Source organism: Mercenaria mercenaria, chromosome 15, assembly GCF_021730395.1.
Source record: "Mercenaria mercenaria strain notata chromosome 15, MADL_Memer_1, whole genome shotgun sequence".
In the NCBI taxonomy this organism is placed as follows: domain Eukaryota; kingdom Metazoa; phylum Mollusca; class Bivalvia; order Venerida; family Veneridae; genus Mercenaria; species Mercenaria mercenaria.
Genome location: NC_069375.1, coordinates 53,732,919 through 53,755,245, shown reverse-complemented (window position 1 = coordinate 53,755,245; position 22,327 = coordinate 53,732,919). Strand labels below are relative to the sequence as shown.

General features: G+C 34.9%; 1 protein-coding gene across 4 annotated transcripts in view; it reads left to right on the top strand.

The window, feature by feature from the left end:
• LOC123554828 (carboxyl-terminal PDZ ligand of neuronal nitric oxide synthase protein-like) overlaps positions 1-22,327 on the top strand; it is a 106,913-nt gene that overhangs the window by 67,112 nt on the left and 17,474 nt on the right. For all 4 annotated transcript variants that reach the window (XR_008367465.1, XM_045345188.2, XM_045345204.2 and 1 more), the window contains exon 8: positions 14,923-15,059. Coding sequence is in view for 3 of the 4 variants with exons in the window: in XM_045345188.2 (XP_045201123.1) it covers positions 14,923-15,059 (137 nt within the window). In the remaining variant the exon portion in view is untranslated. The remainder of the gene's footprint in view (positions 1-14,922; positions 15,060-22,327) is intronic.

The window sequence follows — 22,327 nt, the reverse complement described above, 5'->3', positions numbered from 1 at the left end:
AAAGAATGTTGTTGTTTGATTTCTTTCACATGATAAAATCAAGGTATACAGTTATCAGAAATGTTTATCGTTTATTTGTATTTAAACTATGCTGGCTTCTGGAATTTGCCAGATATCTAATCATAGAACACCATATTAGATTACACATTCCAGTTTCAATGCTGGTAAATAATTAAATGAGATGTTATTCATACCAGTAATTATATAGAATACAAATACAGATCATGTTGATAGTATTATATTTATATGAAGAATGCTTCATCAAATCTATATTCTCCATATAATTATGTTAGTTACATGTGACCAACTTAATTTGAAATTAAAGTAGTCATGTAACAGCTTGTTAATCCAAAGAGCCCCTAAAACTGAATTGTCTACACCAGGGAGACTCTCCATCAATTAACTTTAACTCTGGTCTAAACAATAGAGTGTTTACAGCAGACGGGACATTATACATGCAAAGCAGCAAATAGAAGTTATAACTTTGTCTTGTTTTATTTGTTCTTTTTTTCTGAAATGTAATTGTTACTTAAATATCACTTCTAGAATATTCCAGTTAAACCTAAACATCACAGAATGTAATATAGTATATACTGCTCAATAACTATTATAGACCACGAGTGCTATTATTTAAGAAAAGTAACCAAATCGGCCTAGGCACTTTGGAATTATGGCCCTTGAAACTTGTTTTTGATAATCAAAGCGCTCAAAGTCTGAGAAGGCATCATATACTTCTATTCAGATGATTAGGCAGTTGTGGGACTGACATGCGCTTTTCTCAAAAGCAGCTCTAGCTATATCTATCTTACTAGCTGTACTGCCATGTTTTCATAATGATTTGTACAGTCTACTAGTACCTTTATAGTTTCCAGTGATTTAGTTTACAACATCCATTTGCCAAACCAGCTCCCATGGAAATTTTCTGCTGACCAGTTTAAACTTTTTTCTCAGAGTCATCTTTGTTAAAAACACTATAGAATCAGATTTTTAGATAAACTGTTGTAAAAAAAAGTCACCATGTACAAATGTGCCAAATTCAGAAAATGTCTTTTACTGTTTTTGGACAATTTTTATAAGTAAGATACGAAACATGCATAAATCATTGAAAAACCAGGTTTAGAGCCATCTTGTTGCTGAATATACTCCAGTAGAAAAACCTGGTTCAGAGCCATCTTGTTGCTGAATATGCCCCAGTAGAAAAACCTGGTTCAGAGCCATCTTGTTGCTGAATATACTCCAGTAGAAAAACCTGGTTCAGAGCCATCTTGTTGCTGAATATACTCCAGTAGAAAAACCTGGTTCAGAGCCATCTTGTTGCTGAATATACTGCAGTAGAAAAACCTGGTTCAGAGCCATCTTGTTGCTGAATATACTCCAGTAGAAAAACCTGGTTCAGAGCCATCTTGTTGCTGAATATACTCCAGTAGAAAAACCTGGTCTAGAGCCATCTTGTTGCTGAATATACTCCAGTTCTCCCTGTAGTTTAAAACAGTATGCTGTCCAATATATAACTTTGCCAGGTTTATGAAAATAATAAATTTAAGTCACAGTAAAGTTGGATTTTTGTCCTTATTCAATTTCTTTTTCCTTTTTCCTTTATCTTTTTGTAGCATGTTTACTTCAAACACAAAATCATTGACAGTGCTGTGATTCATTAGACTTAACAAAAAGAATTGTGGGAGTTCTCGGAAATTATTTTTGTGTAAAAAATCAATACAAATAAGGGGGTTATGCCTTTAGAGCATCAGTTAGTTGATTTCTAACATCACTGACCATGTTTAAAGCATAAAAAGTGCAGTTTTGCAACTTTTTGTTTAAAAGTTGAAAAAACAATCTGAAAGGCCATAAAAACATTTAGGGTCAGGCCAAAAATTTAGGGCAGGTCGGGATACTGGAATTTTTTTTTCTCAGGCCTTATGAACATGCAGTTAATAGATTAAACTTAACATCTAAAATAGAACATTAACAAACAAATATGCAGAACACACATCTGTGGGGATGAGAAGATCATGTATGATTCCACAAGTAGATTACAGTCTCTGTTATTGCTCAGTACTATGTATTGGGCACTAAAGATGGGACTGTAGCTTGTACATATACTCCATACAAGCAATTAACAAGAGACATATTCTTCTTTATATTGTCTCTATGGACAATTTCTTGTTATGTCTCCCCAAGGAGACATATTGTTTTTGCCCTGTCCGTCCTTCCGTCCGTCCATCCGTCCGTCCGTACGTCACACTTCATTTCCGAGCAATAACTGGGGAACCATTTGACCTAGAACCTTCAAACTTCATAGGGTTGTAGGGCTGCTGGAGTAGACGACCCCTATTGTTTTTGGGGTCACTGCGTCAAGGTCAAGGTCACAGGGGCCTGAACATTGAAAACCATTTCCGATCAATAACTAGAGAACCACTTGACCCAAAATGTTGAAACTTCATAGGATGATTGGTCATGAAGAGTAGATGACCCCTATTGATTTTGGGGTCACTCCGTCAAAGGTCAAGGTCAAAGGGGCCTGAACATTGAAAACCATTTCCGATCAATAACTAGAGAACCACTTGACCCAGAATGTTGAAACTTCATAGGATGATTGGTCATGAAGAGTACATGACCCCTATTGATTTTGGGGTCACTCCATTAAAGGTCAAGGTCACAGGGGCCTGAACATTGAAAACTATTTCTGGTCAGTAGCTTGAGAACCACTTGACCCAGAATGTTGAAACTTAATAAGATGATTGTTCATGCAAAGTAGATGACCCCTAACGATTTTGGGGTCACTCTGTGAAAGGTCAAGGTCACAGGAGCCTGAACATTGAAAACCATTTCCGGTCAGTAACTTGAGAACCACTTGACCCAGAATGATGAAACTTCATAGGATGATTGGTCATGCAAAGTAGATAACCCCTAACGATTTTAGGGTCACTCTGTTAAAGGTCAAGGCCACAGGGGCCTGAACATGGAAAACCATTTCCAATCAATAACTTGAGAACCTCTCGACCCAGAATGTTGAAACTTCATATGTAAAATCATTTTTTGGAAATAACTTGAGAACCACTTGACCTACAATGTTGAAACTTAATAGGATGATTGGACATGCAGAGTAGATGACCCCTATTTATTTTGAGGTCACTTGATCAAAGGTCAAGGTCACAGAAGCCTGAACAGTGACTTGAGAACCACTAGGCCAAGAGTGTTGAAATTTAGCGGGATGACTGGACATGCCAAGTAGATGATCCCTATTGCAGCCAACCATCAGTGTCTCTTTGACTTTCGCTCCTGATCCCTATTGACTTCTTGCCTATAGGACTTTGCATTGGGGGAGACATGCGCTTTTTTACAAAAGCATTTTCTAGTTTTCTAAGCTCCTGTGCTAGAAAGTTATTATCCATTATGCAACCAAAAAACATATACAAGAAATTTTATCCTTTGTATGGAATTCCTTGCTAATATTTTTGACATATTTCAGCTAAATTACCTGAAGTGTCACTGTTGTGTTATCTTAAAAAGATAGAAACAAGTTACAATCAGTCGTAAACCATTAAAGAAAGCAATACTTCATACATTTTACTGCAAGAAATGTCATGTTTATGGAGGTGAACAATTCATTTATGACTTTGATTTTCCTGGACTAGATCACTGCCATGTTTTAGTGTCTTTCTGTTTATATCTATTGTCTAATCATTCTGGTTGTATCAGTGTACAGCAGTACTGATCAGAAAAGCTGAACATCTAACTAACCATTCTAAAAATTACATGTTTTGCTAAACATTAAGACATAGTATTTTGCATGATTCCCCAAGAAGGTGACAAGTTGATCATTTTCCTGAAAATTGACTGTATTGTCTGTAAGTATTTACCTGGCACTCATTAATCTTATTCAATAATTTTTGGCATTTACGTTATTCAGCACTGTATTTGTACCCTGAAAATATCTTCATTAAATAAATTATTTTCATTCGCTCTATACTTTTCCTTTGAAAATTATGATGTTCATTTTGTATGAACAGCAAAAGGAAAGACGGTAACAGGCTACTGTTTTGATGACGTCCTCGTATAGTCAGGGAGAACATTCCTTAGATGACGTCGCAGTTGTTCCGTCTGGTGAACGCAATGGCCGGGAAGCTGATTTTAATGTTAAATGCAACAAAATGCGTGCAATCTATAATATCACTTTGTTTAAAAATGGAAAGGAAATATAATGTAAATATAAGAAATGAATTAATTTCTTCTGGGGTTCATGCGAAATGAACTACAGAATAGGATCGGAAAATTAAGCTCGAATTGCTAGCGCAATTCATGTTTTTGGAGATCCTATTCTGTCGTTCATTTTGCATTAACTCCGAAAAAAATTATTTCTCAAAAAACTGGTATAGTTATCCAATGGCATGCTGGCGTAGTGGTAGCACTTCAACTTCTGTGCATGTTACCATGGGTTCAGATTCAGTCCAGACCATTTTTCTAATTCAGTGTTATTGTATTGATATTACTTTTTAGCTCACCTGTCACATAGTGACAAGGTGAGCTTTTGTGATCACCCTTCGTCCGTCGTCCGTCGTCAGTCCGTGCGTCCGTCCATGCGTGCGTCAACAGTTTCTTGTCTGCACGATTGTGGTTTCATTTATGATTTTTTTGAAACTTTCTTGAACTGGCCAGATCCCATTATGGGTTCAGAGTTATGGCCCCTGAAAGGGCCAAAATCAGCTATTTTGACCTTGTCTGCACAATAGCAGCTTCATTTATGATTTGATTTTTTACCAGACTGGCACACAACTTGTATCACCATAAGATCTTGGTTCCTTTCTTGAACTGGCCAGATCCCATTATGGGTTCCAGAGTTATGGCCCCTGAAAAGGCTAGAATTAGCTATTTTGACCTTGTCTGCACAATAGCAGCTTCATTTATGATTTGATTTTAACCAAACTTGCACACTACTTGTATCACTATAAGATCTTGGTTCCTTTCTTGAACTGGCTAGATTCCATGATGGGTTCCAGAGTTATGGCCCCTGAAAGGGCCAGAATCAGCTATTTTGACCTTGTCTGCACAATAGTAGCTTCATTTATGATTTGAATTTAATAAAACTTGCATAAAACTTGTATTGCCATAAGATCTTAGTTCCTTTGTTGAACCGGCCAGATCCCATAATGGGTTCTAGAGTTATGGCCCCTGAAAGGGCCAGAATTAGCTATTTTGACCTTGTCTGCACAATAGCAACTTCATTTATGATTTGATTTTAACCAAACTTGCACACAACTTGTATCACCACAAGATCTTGATTCCTTTCTTGAACTGGCCAGATTCCATCATGGGTTCCAGAGTTATGGGCCCTTAAAGGTCCAAAATTGGCTGTTTTGGCTTTTACAGCCATATAGAGACTTCATTTATGGTTTAATTTGATACAAACTTTCAAAATATCTTCAACAACAATAAATCTTGGATTCCATGACAAATCAGATCCAATTGTAGATTCCAGAGTTATTTTATATCTGATTACCTGCCTTGATTGTAGTCAAAATGGATTTATATCAGTAAGTACTTATAGGACTTATTTGAAATTTCATTATTGTCATTAGTTGGACTGAGCCAATCAGGGTAGATAACTATGGACTGATTTTATGTCAAATTACCTCCCTTTATTTCAAATTAAAATTGGTATATCTCCGTAACTAATGAAGATACTGATCTGAAATTTCATTTATGTCAACAGATTTATTTGGCAGATCCTTCTTTTGTTCACTTAAATAATTTTCTTTTTGATTATTTCCCTTTTACGTTAATATAAATAGCTTATTTTTAGTAACTTTTTTATTAAAGGCCGTAGGGAAAAACCAAGACGACTTTTCTGTGGTACAACATGGATGGTACCTCCAATTTTAGGTGTATTTTGACATATCTGTACCTTGTAAGAATTTTTTTTTCTTTTTGTTTAAATTTCTTTCCTTTGTTGTTCTTGTCCTTTGGACTTAGATATTTTTTCTGAGGACCTTCTTGTCCTCAAGTGCAATGATAACAGGTGAGCGATATAGGGCCATCATGGCCCTCTTGTAGTCTTATTTTATGAAAAATGTGCTGGTGCTAGTTCCTTGAATTATCACACTTGTCCGATCCTGAAGATTTTAGTTAGCATTTTATAGAGCAGTTTACTGACGTGTGTTAAATGTTGAATAATAAAGTGTTTATTACAATAAATGAATGATAAATCATGATCAGTGTGACATTTTTCCCATCTGTCAGTGTTTCACAAGCTTCAGTGTGCGTGAACAAGCCTCAGTGTTTCACAAGCCTCAGTGTGCATCCACAAGCCTCAGTGTGCATCTGCAAGCCTCAGTGTGCATCCACAAGCCTCAGTGTGCATCCACATGCCTCAGTGTGCATCTGCAAGCCTCAGTGTGCATCCACAAGCCTCAGTGTTTCACAAGCCTCAGTGTGTGTCCACAAGCCTCAGTGTGCATCTGCAAGCCTCAGTGTGCATCCACACACCTCAGTGTGCATCTGCAAGCCTCAGTGTGCATCCACAAGCCTCAGTGTTTCACACGCTTCAGTGAGCATGCACAAGTCTCGGTGTGCGTGCACAAGCCTCAGTGTACACAAGCATCAGTGTGCACAAGCCCCGGTACAGGTGCACAAACTTCAGTGTACACAAGCGTCAGTGTGCACAAGCCCCAGTACAAGTGCACAAACTTAAGTGTACACAAGCGTCAGTGCACACAAGCTTCAGTGTATTCAAACCTCATTGCATAAAAGCCTCAGTTCACACAAGCTTCAGTCTCTCAAAACCAAGAAATAGTTTAAATTAATAAAGTAACGTCACACTAATCTCTTTCTCCCATTAATTTTTGCTTCACAATAATGTGCTTCTATTTGCTGGATCAGATTCTGCGTTGTTGACAGGACACCAATGATCAATTTTCTCTGATTGGAATAACAGTTGTCAAGTGGTGCGATAACGCATTAACAAACTCATTGATTACAGAATCGTTTGTGAAATGGCCAAACACAAAGTGACTGGTAGGAAATTTTCCCCAGTTTTAGTCGATATCATTTAGGTTAAAGAGAAGTGTGCCTCAACTTATATGTAAAAATATCTTGATATTTAAAACAAATAGGAATATCATTGTGTTAATCAGTAAGAAAAACTTGTATATTTATATATTTTTAAGCTGTAAAGTAAAGCAAAAATTCTAATGTGAATTGCAGACTTCAAAAGAAACAAATTAGAACCATGGCACTGATTTCACTACTTATATAACAAAGAAAAATATTACACGGTTTTCAATACTTATATAACAAAGAATATTACACTGTTTTCACTATTTATATAACAACGCATATCACACTGTTTTCACTATTTATTTAACAGTGTATCACATTCTGTCACATTGTATTCACTACTTAAATATCAAAGCATATCACAATCTATTATGCTGTTTTCATATCTTATATAACAAAGCATATAAATATCACATTTAGTCACATTGTATCCACAACTTATATAACAAAGCATATCACATTCTATGACATTGTTTTCACTACTTAATTGCAAACTGTATCACAGTGTATCACATTGCTTTCACAACAAAAAAGTGAATCACATTATTTTCACTACCTTTGTAACAAAATGTATCACATTGATTCACATCTTGTGTTACAGAGTGTATTACACTGTTTTCAATACTTACATAATGTGGCCTCAACGCGAAACTAGTCTATCTGCTTCTATTTCTATATACACATAGACTAGTTTCGCATTGAGGCCACGAATTAAGGAAATGTATCACATTGTATGGCACATAGCTTTTATTACTTATATAACAGTAAATCACATTGTTTTCACTACTTATGTAAGAAAGTGTATCACATTGTTTCCACTACAAACAAGTCTACTACAGTGTATAGCATTGTTTCCACTACTTATATAACTAACTGTATCTTATTGTTTTAACTACTTATATATCTGACTGTATCACATTGTTTTACCTACTTATGGCACAGAATGCTTACTCAGTCAAAAGAAAACAAAAGAGGTAAATGTGACTGTGTGTTACTTCACTGGGGCTTTTCTCATCACTACTTAGCTCGTCATGTCCAGACTTGGTCAAGTGTATAAGCTCTGTGTTACCTTCAAAAGGGTGAAAAAAAATTCAAGTAGATTATATGTTCTAGTTCTTTTCAAATAATTAGTGTCAGTTTAGTATTAGGCCAGAATTGAAACTGTGTAAAAACTTGTCCATAAGAATTAAGTCATAATTTTAAAAAAATGTTGAGAAGTTTGAATGAATAACAAAGCAAGATTCACTTGTTAAAAAAAGTATACATTTTTTTCCTGCTTCTGTAAAACAGAAGTCTTATGGTCTATATAAACAATGTATGTAAAAGTACCATATGCCTCAAGTGTAATGTTCCGAATTATTGTTTAATTTTCCTTAATTATTCCTTCATGACGGCATGTAATTGCTGGCTCTCTGGTTAATTTAAATTATCTGGATGCAAGCAGATACAAATCTTCTAGGAAGGGAAATAATCAGAATATAAGAGTATAAAGATAAAAGGTCAATATTTTCTATCAGGCTCTGGAACATTAATGCATCCCAAAGCTCAGACACTTCTATTCTTATGTAAATAACATGAAGTCATTAGGCTAAAACCAATCTTCCATTGCTCAAATTGCCATGGAAATAAATGTTAAGACATTTATTGCTCTATTTAGCAAGCTGAATTGATTTCAAAGATTGCTGGAAGCTACTGAATAAAGTTCATAGACCATACATAATGTATACAGCAGATATTTTAGATAGGTATGCAGTGTTCATAGACCATACATAATGGGTACAGCAGATTTTTAGATGCAGCATTATGTAGGCATTTGTTTAATGTTCTTAGACCATACATAATGGGTACAAATATTTATATACAGCATTATGTAGGTTGTTATGTTTTGTTCATGTATGATACATAACGGGTACAGCAGATATTCATATACAGCATTATGTAGGCATTTATTTAAAGTTCTTAGACTGTACATAAAGGATATAACAGGTATTTATATACAGCATTATGTAGGTCATTGTGTAGTGTTAATAGATCATACATAATGTGTACAGCAGATATTTAAACACAGCATTATGTGGGCATTTGTTTAAAGTTTCTAGAACATACATAAAGGGTATCATAACAAATTAACAGGATTTATATACAGCATTATGTAGGCATTTGATTTAAAGTCTAGACACTATATACATAATTGATTACAGCAGTATCATTGTGTAATGTTATAGAATCTTGTCAATTTAGCGATATAATGGTACAACAGATATTTAACTATATATATGATGGGTCACTTTGTTCAAGATTTTAATATATAGTGTATTCAGTCGATATTTAGATACAGCATAATGTGGGCAGATTTTAGTAAATGTTATTGATATAATGTGTACAGCAGATATTTAAATACAGTATTGTGAAGTTCATAGGCCATACATAATGTGTACAGCAGATATTTAAATACAGTATTGTGAAGTTCATAGGCCATACATAAATACATACAGCAGATATTTTAATACAGTATTGTGAAGTTCATAGGCCATACATAATGTGTACAGCAGATATTTAAATACAGTATTGTGAAGTTCATAGGCCATACATAATGTGTACAGCAGATATTTAAATACAGTATTGTGAAGTTCATAGGCCATACATAAATACATACAGCAGATATTTTAATACAGTATTGTGAAGTTCATAGGCCATACATAATGTGTACAGCAGATATTTAAATACAGTATTGTGAAGTTCATAGGCCATACATAAATACATACAGCAGATATTTATAATTACACAGCATTTTGACTCTCAGTCGTACATTTATTATGTAGATGAGTCTGTAATGCTCTCAGACCATAATTATATAATGTGTACAGATATTTAGATATAGATGTACACTTTTAACAGTGGCTTTCAGTCATACATTTATAGGGTACATGAAGTATGTAATATTGTAACAAATTTCGGTGGGTGCTAATATTTATCCGAGCAGTCTAGATAAAAATACACTAATATCATAAAAAGACAAGAAAGTATAAGAATGCAATAACACTAAAATGATAGTACTTAAAATGCCGTATATATAATTTTTCTAATGACTGCTTGTCAAACTGATTTTGTAGTGAAATGCCTATTATATAAATATTCCTCAAGCTATCTGCTTAGTGATTTAAAAAGAATGATTCGAAAGTGATTAGCTTATAAAAGAATCAGAAGAATAATTAAAGATACTTAAAATGCCAAGAACTACAATACAAATGTATATAAAAAGATAACCCTTAGCTTACAGCAAAATACCTTACTAAAATAACCACCAGAATGCCACGACCCAGGTTTCTATGACCAGTAAAGACACAGAATGCCCTTATCTGTTCTTTGTAGGAATATCAGCCTAAAGTCCTGGTGCAACTAGTATTGACCTTACGCCAGTGTTGATTGACAGGTTCCAACTGACCAATCAGATAACAGAACTGATAAGCCTTGTTGTTAGCCGCCATTTTGTCTGTCAAACTTAGTGCCGGACTCGCCAGTCAAAGAATATAAATACCACCGAAAAATCTTCCAAAATGATAAAAGGTGACGTTATGACACCTTTACATCAGACACAGGGAAGAGAGTGTAATACTGGAGCACTTCCCTATTCCAAATCCACTCTCAGTTTAATAGACAGCGTAAACTTCGTCTAAAATTCCAGAAAAAATAGCATATTTTGTATATTAAAAGAAGATATGTTCTTAAACAAAAAATTATACATTCATTCTGTATACTTTATAAAGAAATTTGGTAGGCTCAAACATTGTTTTAAGCTGCGATGCACCGGTATATGTCTTGAAATATGAGTATGGACTATATTATCGCCTTGGACTATATCTTATTTATTTATCATTTACACATTTTAATTCAAATAAGAGAACTTTCTTTACTTATACTTAAAACACATCATGTCTAAGTGTTAGACATTAAATGCTATTGATCTGAATAATGTTAAACAATGGTATGAGCATCTTAAATGAGTTCCGGTATTTCGAAATCCGATGTTTCTTAAATGACACAAGTGACAATTTTTACATGTAAATTACCTTATTTAATTTATCTTTAATTTATCTAATTATTAGCTCACCTGTCACAAAGTGACAAGGTGAGCTTTTCTGATCGTGCGGTGTCCAACTTCCGTCCGTGCGTGTGTCCGTCCGTAAACTTTTGATTGTGACCACTCTAGAGATCACATTTTTCATGGGATCTTTATGAAAGTTGGTCAGAATGTTTATCTTGATGATATCTAGGTCAAGTTCGCAACTGGGTCACGTGCCGTCAAAAACTAGGTCAGTAGGTCTAAAAATAGAAAACCTTGTGACCTCTCTAGAGGCCATATATTTCACAAGGTCTTCATGAAAATTGGTCAGAATGTTCACCTTGATGATATCTAGGTCAAGTTCGAAAGTGGGTCACGTGCCTTCAAAAACTAGGTCAGTAGGTCTAAAAATAGAAAAAAACTTGTGACCTCTCTAGAGGCCATATATTTCACAAGATCTTCATGAAAATTGGTCAGAACGTTCATCTTGATGATATCTAGGTCAAGTTCGAAACTGGGTCACGTGCCATCAAAAACTAGGTCAGTAGGTCAAATAATAGAAAAACCTTGTGACCTGGGATCTGTATGAAAGTTGGTCAGAATGTTCATCTTGATGATATCTAGGTCAAGTTCGAAACTGGGTCACGTGCCTTCAAAAACTAGGTCAGTAGGTCTAAAAATAGAAAAACCTTGTGACCTCTCTAGAGGCCATATATTTCATGAGATCTTCATAAAAATTGGTCAGAATATTCATCTTGATGATATCTAGGTCAAGTTCGAAAGTGGGTCACGTGCCTTCAAAAACTAGGTCAGTAGGTCAAATAATAAAAAAACCTTGTGACTCCTTGGCCCATATTTTTCATGGATCTGATAAAAGTGTTGAATTTCATTTTGATGAACTAGGTTAAGTTCGAAAAGTGGTCACTGCCTTCAAAATAGTCATAGGTCAAATAATAAAAAAACCCTTGGACTCCTAAAGGCATTTTTTCAGGATCGTATGAAAAATTGGTCTAATTTTCATCTTGTTTATCTAGGTCAAGTCGAAACGGGGTCAACTGCGTCAAAAACTAGATAGTCTAAAAATAGAAAAACCTTGGGACCTCTAGAGGCCATACTTGTGAAAGAATCTTCATGAAAATTGGTCAGAATGTTCCCCTTTAAGAATTGGGTAAAGTTTGAAACGGGGGAAAACTGCGTTCAAAAATAGGTCAGTAGTCAAATAATAGAAAAACCTTGTACCTCTCTAGGGCCATACTTTCATGGGATCTGTATGAAAGTGGTCTGAATGTTCATCTTTGATTTATTCAAGTTGAAACGGGTTCAACTGTGGTAAAAAAATAGGTCATAGGTCAAAATATTAAATCTTTGACCCCTCTAGAGGCATATTTTTCAATGGATTTTCAGAAAATTAAATCTGAAGTCATCTTGATGAATCTAGGCAGATTCGAAACGGGTCACATGCGGTCAAAAACTAGGCCAGTAGGTATAAAAATAGAAAAACCTTGTGACCTCTCTAGGGCCATATTTTTTATGAGATTTCATGAAAATGGTGAGATGTTCCCTTGATGATATCTAGGTAAAGTTCAAAACAGGGTCACGTCCCTTCGAAAACTAGGTCAAAGGTAAAATAATAGAAAAAAACCTTGTGACCTCTCTAGGCCCAAATATTTTTCAATGGATCTTCATGAAAATTGGTCAGAATTTTTATCTTGAAAATACCAGGTCAAGTTCAAAACCAGGCACTATTTTAAAAATAATAGAAAAAAACAACGTCATACTCAAAACTGGGTAAAGTGGGAAGAGGTGAGCGATTCAGGACCATCATGGTCCTCTTTTTTTGAAATAGGATTCAGAATCCACAGTCTGATTTCAACCTTAATTAATAAAAATCAGTGTTCTAGTCTGCTTAATATAGTCATACCCTACATGATTTCCGGGAAATCGAAATTTGACGTTTCTATAATGAAAAAAAAAAAACGGACAATAAACCCCCCCCCCCCAACAAAATCAGCAAAAATGGTTTCAGAGTTTCCCCGTCTTTTTTACGTGTTTTCCGCTCGGCCCCCTGCCTTGTTTAGTTTTCCTCATACTCGGGTGCAGTTCCCGGCTTTTAACAACAAGGGTATTTTTGTTTTTTGTAGAATTTATGTTCGCTACAGAACATCCCTTATTAACGGTTGTTTTTGGGTCTTTTCACTTTAGAAAACGTGTGAATTGAGGTAGCGTATGCCGAAATCAACTAGAATGTCCGGCAAAATATTTCTGCCGTCGCCATTTGATTCCTTTGTTTGTCGGGCCTAGCATGAATTGTTCCCCCTGAAAACTGGTAGGCGTGGCTATAGGCTATCTGGTGTAAGGTCAATTATAAGCCACAAGACTCTTAAAATGCCACTAGAGTACTACGACCCGGGCCTCCAATGCCTTTCAATATATCTAGCTAAAGAAAACCTTTCTTTTGCTTTAAAATTGTCTACTTGGCACTGTCGTCCCAAAGTCCCAGCTTGACTAGTGCAACAAATAAATAATTAAATAATTAATTATTTTCGATGTGTCTCCTTCGAATACCAACAGCAAACTCAGGGTCATCTAAAGTGAAGCCAAGTCCTTTGACTTGCTTCTTGATCTGCGTATGCGCTAACATACTTATCCAATGGAAATTCTTCTAGGAAATGCGTAATGCTACTGAACATAACTATGTAAAACGTCCACTGATTGGATAAAAACACTTACTTTCATTTCTAATGAACACCGTCCTGACAATGACTGATTATACATGTACGAAAGTGCATCATAAACAGAAGAATTATAAATGATCTAACGAAAAATGAATACAATCAATGCTTTAATTTACTTCAAATAAGTACAGAAAGTGATTGAACAGCAAAATAAAGGGGAAAGAACTATGTAGCACCTATCGAAAGCAGTTTTGTTAAAAGGCAGCAATTTTAAGGAACGACCTTATTGGAGTTTCAGGGGCATTTTGTCACAATATTCATAGACCATATATATTTGGGATATGAGATGTTTTATGTCCTTCAGTTTGTCTGTCTGCCTGTTGGTTTGTCTCAAAATACTTATGGGATTACATCCAAACTAAGAAAGTCTCAGACTGTAGGAAAATGTAAAAGATGAAGGAAACATTATTTTTGTGTTATTAATCTAATATCAATTTTTTGTTTAACTTCTGAGATAAGGGTAGTGTTGCATTAGGTGTTGAATGAAAACAAAATGAAGGACGAGAAAGTATGCTGTCACCTTGACTGTGACAGCTCATTCATCTTTTGCAAGGGAAAGAAAATAAAAGAGCATTAAAAATCTTTATAAAATCACAACATTATATTTTGGTAATTTCCCTGTCTATTTTTATAAACAATAAGGTCTAGTGTTGTCCTCATCTTTGCAGTTTTTTTCAATTTCACACTCTGATCTGTGGCACTGTATTGTTAGTATCCGCAGTAACTATCGTGCTGGCGGAGCTATAGGCAAGTGTAAGGTTGCATAGATAAATTGTGAATGTAATGTTAGATTATGCTGCTAGGTAATGTAAATTTGTTGTTCTATGAGGTAATGTAAATGTGTCGATATAATTATGAAGTAATGTAAATGTGTCAATATAATTATGAGGTAAGGTAAATGTGCCGATGTAATTATGAGGTAATGTAAATGTGTCGATATAATTATGAGGTAATGTAAATGTGTCAATATAATTATGAGGTAAGGTAAATGTGTCGATATAATTATGAGGTAAGGTTAATGTAATATTTTGTTTGCTCCTAAGTAATGTAAATGTAATGTTATATTTACAGGTAAAGATGAAGAAGAAAAGTCTTCATTGAGCAGAAGTAACCATGACAGTTCTCCTAGTACCCCTCAAGCCATGCCCCCAAATGAACTGGTCATTAAACAGAACCATCAGAAAATCTATCAGATTGTTTCTTCTCAAGTAAGTGATATAGTATGCTGCTATTTTACCAGGTGGTTAACTCTTACCCTGCTTAATTTCTATAATTAGCTTGTCCATCTTTCTATTTGGACAGTATTATTTACTGTTAAAAGGGGTGCATACCAAAAAGATACTGACTGAATGGCGAACAGTGTAGATCTTGATCAGACTGCATGGAGAAGGCAGAGGCAAAGTCAGAGTCAATCTTGTCTAGAATGATAAGTGTAAGCAGGACAAAACAGAATTAGACTAATGTCAACAAAATTTTAGTAGTGGGCTCGCAGTTTCTCGACTTCCCTTTATAAAAAGTACTACCACCAAAATGTAATAGGCTCAGTGAAAATAATAATGTTGTATAACAAAAGAAATTGTTTGTTTTTAGCTCATCTGATTTTTTGAAAAAAAATGATGAGTTATTGTCATCACTTGATTGGTGTCGGCATCTGCGCCGGCGTCCCGGGTTTAAAAGTTTTTGTTTAGGTCAGCTTTTCTCCAAAACTATCAAAGCTATTGCTTTAAAAACTTGCAACACCTTGTTCACCATCATAGCTGACCCTGTACAGCAAGAAAAATAACTCCATCCGTTTTTTGCAAGATTTATGGCTCCTTTTGTACTTAGAAAATATCAGATTTCTTGGTTAAGTTTTATGTTTAGGTCAACTTTTTCTCCTAAACTATCAAAGCTATTGCTTTGAAACTTGCAACACTTGTTCACCATCATAAGCTGACCCTGTACATCAAGAAACATAACTCCATTCTGCTTTTTGCAATAATTATTGCCCCTTTTGGACTTAGAAAATCAGTTTTCTTGGTTAAGTTTTATGTTTAGGTCAGCTTTTCTCCTAAACTGTCAAAGCTATTGCTTTAAAACTTGCAACAGTTTTTCACCATCATAAGCGGACGCTGTACATCAAGAAACATAACTCTGTCCTGCTTTTTGCAAGAATGATGGCCCTTTTTAGACTTAGAAAATCATGGGTAGGACAATATTTCTGTTATGAAAAAAAATCAGATGAGCGTCAGCACCCGCAAGGCGGTGCTCTTGTTATAAACTAACAATAAAGAAAATATTTTATTTTGAAGAATAAAATAATTATATTGTATCATGTGAACATTGTTGAAACATTTGTTACAATAGAAACTGACTCTTGACAAATAAATTAGTCTCGCACCATGCACAAAAGTGTTTAGTCTTTTGTTTTTGTTGTTATTGTAAGGAAGCTGAGAAGGGACAAGTAATGACTTTAACCTTCAGCAGCCAGAACATGTAGCTTAATAATGAAATTCTTAAAACTACTGAAAACTGAAAAAAAATAATTCCAGTGCAGATGATAGGACAGTCTTGTTTGTCAAAACCTGGAATCCAGAAGGAAAATTCCTGGAGAAATAATAGGCTTGTTTACTTTTAAGTACTACTTCACCTGACAATGAATATGACAGCAGTTTTAAATGCTCAGGTTGTAGTCTGTCCAGTGTCCCTTGGGTAATGAGCAAACACATGTTGATCTAGTTAATCATAGAGACAATGTCCCCTGTTCCTTACCTCATAGTTTACACAGACCAGACATTGTTAACCGGCAGCATGAGAATACATAATTCTTCTATAATCAACTGTCATGTTAAATAAATGCTTACAGATACTGAACAATGTATTGCTTATGAAAATAGGCTCACTAATTCCCCATAGGACACCACATTGAGGAAGTACAGCTTCTCATAACTAAGAAATGGTAGAAAAAATAAATGCTACTGATCACTGCTATAACTGGATATAAACTGCTTCAGGATTTTAGAGGCAGTTTACATTTCAGAGGAGAAAGCCAAAATCTTATTTAAGCAGATAATATGTTATTTTATTGTATAATAATTATTGTAATAGAATACAGTCGTGTAAAATTTGAAAATCAGCTGAAAATAAAAACTCATAAAGATATGAGTGTAACAATAAAGGCATAATATTTCAAGTAGATAAAAAAGTCTGAAAATATGATAAGTGTAATCGGCTTTTTAAACTCACCTGGACTTTGTTTATAGGGTCAGCTGTTAGTAAGATGGAAAATTTTGAGACGTTCTATATAAAATATAGAAAAACCTGTATTCAAGCATATTACTTGCACAAGTTCCTTAAAATATTCAACAGAAACACACTTTTCTATCCAGGCTATCCATGACCTAAAAGTGTGCCCTTGGTATACTATGCAGAAATGGATACACTATGCTAATTGGTACCAAGAGAGCTCTTGCCCTTTACTAGGTCACTGTTCGTTGTTTATCCACCATTGATATATGTCTCATTTCCTGCGAGAAATTCATTAAACATCCTTTTGTCTGTGTTTTATAGATTTTTAGAAGTTTTTTGCAACACTGCACCCTTTGGGTTTTTGCTCTTTGGTCAAGAGGTAATTTCAATTTTATATACACTAACTACCACTGATGAAGCTATTTGGGAAACTGTATATCTCGAGTCTCCAGTTACATGGCTGCTGCAGCAGCAAAATTATGAGAGGATGCTGACGTTTTAGGGCACACTGCAATAGGTCAATCTTGTCTCTAAATTCTCCTGTTTTAAATACCCTTACCCATTCATAAACAGTGGCTTTAGATGGGGAAGAATAACCTTAACCAGATATAAATTCATGTAGTTAGATGGTCTGGCATCTGTCGTCTATTGTCTGTTGCTCATTGTCAAGCATCCTGTGTCAGCAGTTTTACTTAAATATCTTGTTCTCTGAAGCTACTGGTTAGAATTACACCAAACCTGGTCTTGCATCCTGGCAAGGTCTTCTCTGAAATTTGCTCAAATAGTTTATTTATTTACATGTAATGAAACATTTTATTTGTCATACTACAAAATTAATATTGTTGCTGTGTAAGCATGTCTGAATTTTCCATTTCTAAGTAAATTTGAGTTTACTAGCTGAGCTGTCAAATTAAAAGGTAGGAATAAAAGTATGGAAGCAAACTGCAGGACAAATCAGTTTGACACACCATCTGTAACAGTTAAAATCATTGTGGCAGCACCTTAAATATTATGGCGGGGGGTTATAGGAATGGTCTCCATCCATCCTTCCATCCCTCCATCCTTCTGTCCTTCCATCCTTCCATAACATTTTGTGTCCGCTCTGTATCTCCTAAACCCTTGAAGGATTTTCATGAAACTTGGGTCAAATGGTCACCTCATCAAGACGATGTGCATACCCATGAGTCAGCCATGTCGGCTCAAGGTCAAGGTCTCAACTCAAGGTCAAAGGTTTGAGCCTACCATTTCATGTCTGCTCTGTATCTCTTAAACCTCTTGAAGGATAATTATGAAACTTGGATTAAATGATCACCTCATCAGGACGATGTGCAGAACTCATGAGTCGGCCATGTTGGCTTAAGGTCAAGGTCACAACTCAGGGTCAAAGGTTTGAGCCTTCCATTTTGTGTCCGCTCTGTATCTCCTAAAGCCCTTGAAGGATTTTCATCAAACTTAGGTCAGATGTCACCTCATCAAGATGATGTGCAGAATTGATGAGTCAGCCATGCTGGCTCAAGGTCAAGGTCACAACTTAGAGTCAAAGGTTTGAGCCTTCCATTTTGTATCCATTCTGTATCTCCTAAACCCCTTGAAGGATTTACATTAAAAATTGTTCAAATGATCACCTCATCAAGAACTCATGAGTCAGCCATGTCAACTCAAGGTCAAGGTCCCCAAGTCAAGGTCAAAGGTTGAGCTCTGATCTCCTAAACCCCTTTTAGGGTTTCATTTAAATTTGGGTCAATGATCACGTCATCTAGACGTGTGCAGAATTCATGGGTCAGCCATGTCAGTTCAAGGTCAAGGTCACAGCTCAAGGTCAAAGGTTTACCCTTTCACTATCCATAGCAGCGGGGGATTTAGCTGTCTTTCAGACTGCCTTGTTACTATTACATTGCATTATAACATTATATATATTTCTAATATGTTTGTTTCTGTTAAAACATGCTTACGCTAAAATGATTCACGTAAACGTGCGATGACGTCAATGTTTTCATTTGCAACCAAGAAAGAGGGCTACTATATTTTTCAGCTGTTTTAGATTAAGGGCATATTAGAATTGAAATAATGTATAGCAAAACAGTGTTTTACTTAAATACATTCAAAATCAGTTATATGTCGCCAGAATAATTCACTCGGTCCGTGCCCTCCTGAAATTATTCTGCAGATGTAAACCCTTCTATTGTATATTAATAAGGTTAAAACATGGTTTTTCTATACATTATTTAAGAAATATATATATTTTATCATTAATGTCACACAGTTCACGTGTAACATATCTGAAACAATTTAGAGCAGTTTTGCTTATTCATTGCAAATCAAAGTGGTATCTGTCAGAACCATTTATATCTGTTTTGGTTACTGTATTTGATACAGTATCGAAGGGTAATGTATCTGGTTAACCAGAACATTCTTAATGGTAGTAATTGATGCAATAACAACTGTATATGGCATTTAGGTCACTCATCTGGTACTGGCAGATTGGCAGATGTGATTACACTGTGTTTTCACTTTGATCAACCTGAGTCAGGTAGGGAGTTGTAGTGAGTTTTGGGTTTTCTGCTACAAACTTCAGAAAATAATTGATTCCACATGCAGGAAAACTAGCCACAAAACTTTTCAAGTATCTGCCAAAAAAATAAATGCAAAAGCAGAAATTATTACTTGTAAACGAATGAAAAAGCAATTAATAGTTATTGTTTGAGGAACTGCTTGAAAGCCGTTGATTTGATATGAATTGCATCATTAAGCCATTCATTATGCTTAAAATAATTTTTAAAACCAGACCAATATTGAAAAAGCTATGACAATTTGAAATTTAGGAAAATGGCTAACAATGGAGGCCATTTTTATAGTGTTTATTTAAGAAATAATTATAGCAAAAGAGTACTTTAACACGCTTTATGCACGATGGGTGGTTATACCTTGGGCGTAATAATTTCACGAGGGCAAAGCCCAAGTGAAATCATTTGTACGACGTATTACCGCCCAAGTGTATAAATAGTGTTAAAACACAGTTTTGCTATAAATGATTTCAATTCTAATATGCCTTTAATCTAAAACAGTTGATAAAATATTGTAGCGCTCTTTTTTTGGTTGCAACAAAAACTTTGATGTCACCTCACGTTAATGTGACATCATTCTAGCGTAAGCGTGTTTTAACAAAGACAAGCATATTAGAATGCACAATTTATTCACTCCGGAATTATTTATTTATGAAATAGCCTTTTATAGAGATAAATTATGATAGTTTATTGTGTTAAAGATGTAAAGCCCAACGATATGTTTTGTTCTAGTTGTAAAAGTAGAAAAATTATTTTTCAGAATGAAATAAACATCTTGAAATAAATCAAATCTGCCATTTTGTTTTCTATTACCTTGGAAACAAGATGGCTGCCATTTTGATAAAAATTGAAATGTCTGTAACGTTCTCATTTTTAAGGTAGTTTTAACAAAAATTACTTCCTTCAAGTATTTAAGAGGACCTTGCAGGCAAAATGCACATTAAACCAATATTGTCTTTCCCTTTGATTTCCAGCATATAATTGTCAATTTACATACATCTTGGAAAGTCACAAATTTCATAGCTTGTCTGGGGTTTAGCATGCTTGACAATTTTCTTCCATGAATGAATAAAACTTCTTTAGTTGATGAGAAAACAGTCACCAGAACAAAGTCTGTTACTGGTGAAACATAAGGAATGAGATTTTAACAGTCACTAGAATAAAGTCTGTTACTGGTGAAACTAGGAATGAGTTTATTTACAGCCTAGTGTGAGGCTATTTGCCTTTAGTTGCTATATTTTCTCAGATGTCCATATAATACATCATACTGTATTGACAATCTTATAATATTTCCACAAAATCAATTGGATTTGCATACTTTAGCTGTTTGGAATTTTCTGAGATACTTTTACATGAGTTTTTGATAGGTTTTGGTTAAATTGTGACAGACTTTACGACTTGATGTCTCATTTTATATCTTCCTGTATTTTCATGATCAATAAGAGCACTTCTTGAGACAAGTTGCTGTTATAAGACTTAAGTGTAATTTGGAGTAAAGATGGAAACTATCAGTTTTATCACAGTTTGATCCAGTTTTATATTTTAGTAAGTCTGGCACGGATGTCGTATTTGAAATATTTGACTCCCTCCTCTGAAGAACTCATCAAAAACATTGTGATTTTATGATTTAGATGTGCCGCAGCCCACACTTTCAGTTAAATATAGTTTCAGAAAATCCATGGGGAAGAGTATGGTGTAAATCATTAAAGACTGTTGCATGCAGAAACAGCAAAAACAAATTAGTTCAAAAACTAGTCCAATTAATATAATTATGCATATTGTTGATCATATCAGAATTATTTCTCTCTGTTAAAAGCCATTACCTTCATGGTACAAAGACTATTATGTGCAGAAACTGAATATTGCTCCTTGTTTTACAGAGTTATTGCCCTTTGATTATTCAACAGTATACTGTAGTACAATTCTTAGTTCAGTTAACATTCTAGAGGTCACAATAATATATAAATTTTCATGAAACTTGGTCGCTATGTAGAATTATTTATAAAAATGACTTCATCTAAGACTGACAGATATCTTTAGAAGTAAAATGTCTCTTCATATCTAGTGAATTTAAGTTGCAGTAATATGGAAGGGTTAACTTTCTGTAATCTATCTAAAAATGGCATTGAACTCAACACATAACGAGAGGCATAATCTTATAAGGAATGTTCAGAAATAAACTTGTGTGTCTAGACATTTGTAATAAGACAATACCCTTGACTATTGTTATGCAAGTTACTGTAAATTATCAATAGCATTTAAGTTATATTTTTCTACAGGGTTCAATGACTTGAGATATTTATCATCTGACTGCTGACTGTGGTGGATGATACAGTTGACCTTAGTTCATTCTAATACAGACAAAATCCAAGTATAATTTATCAGTATAATAGTTCAACACCCTCACCACCTCCCCCCCCCCCCCCCCCCCCCCCCCCACACACACACACAAAAAAAATAATTGAATACCGATAATTCAAATGCTTGATCTGGACCAGCAGTCCAGACAGATGTTTTTTTATAGTGCATTTCACACCTTTTCACTGGAACAGACAAGATGGGTGCCAAAATATTTGCATCTATAGAATCATTTCCGAATGTCACCTTTCATTAATTATATTGATTGACAGGTGTTTCATCGGTGCACATTTTTATTGCATATATGTACCATTTACTTTAAGGAA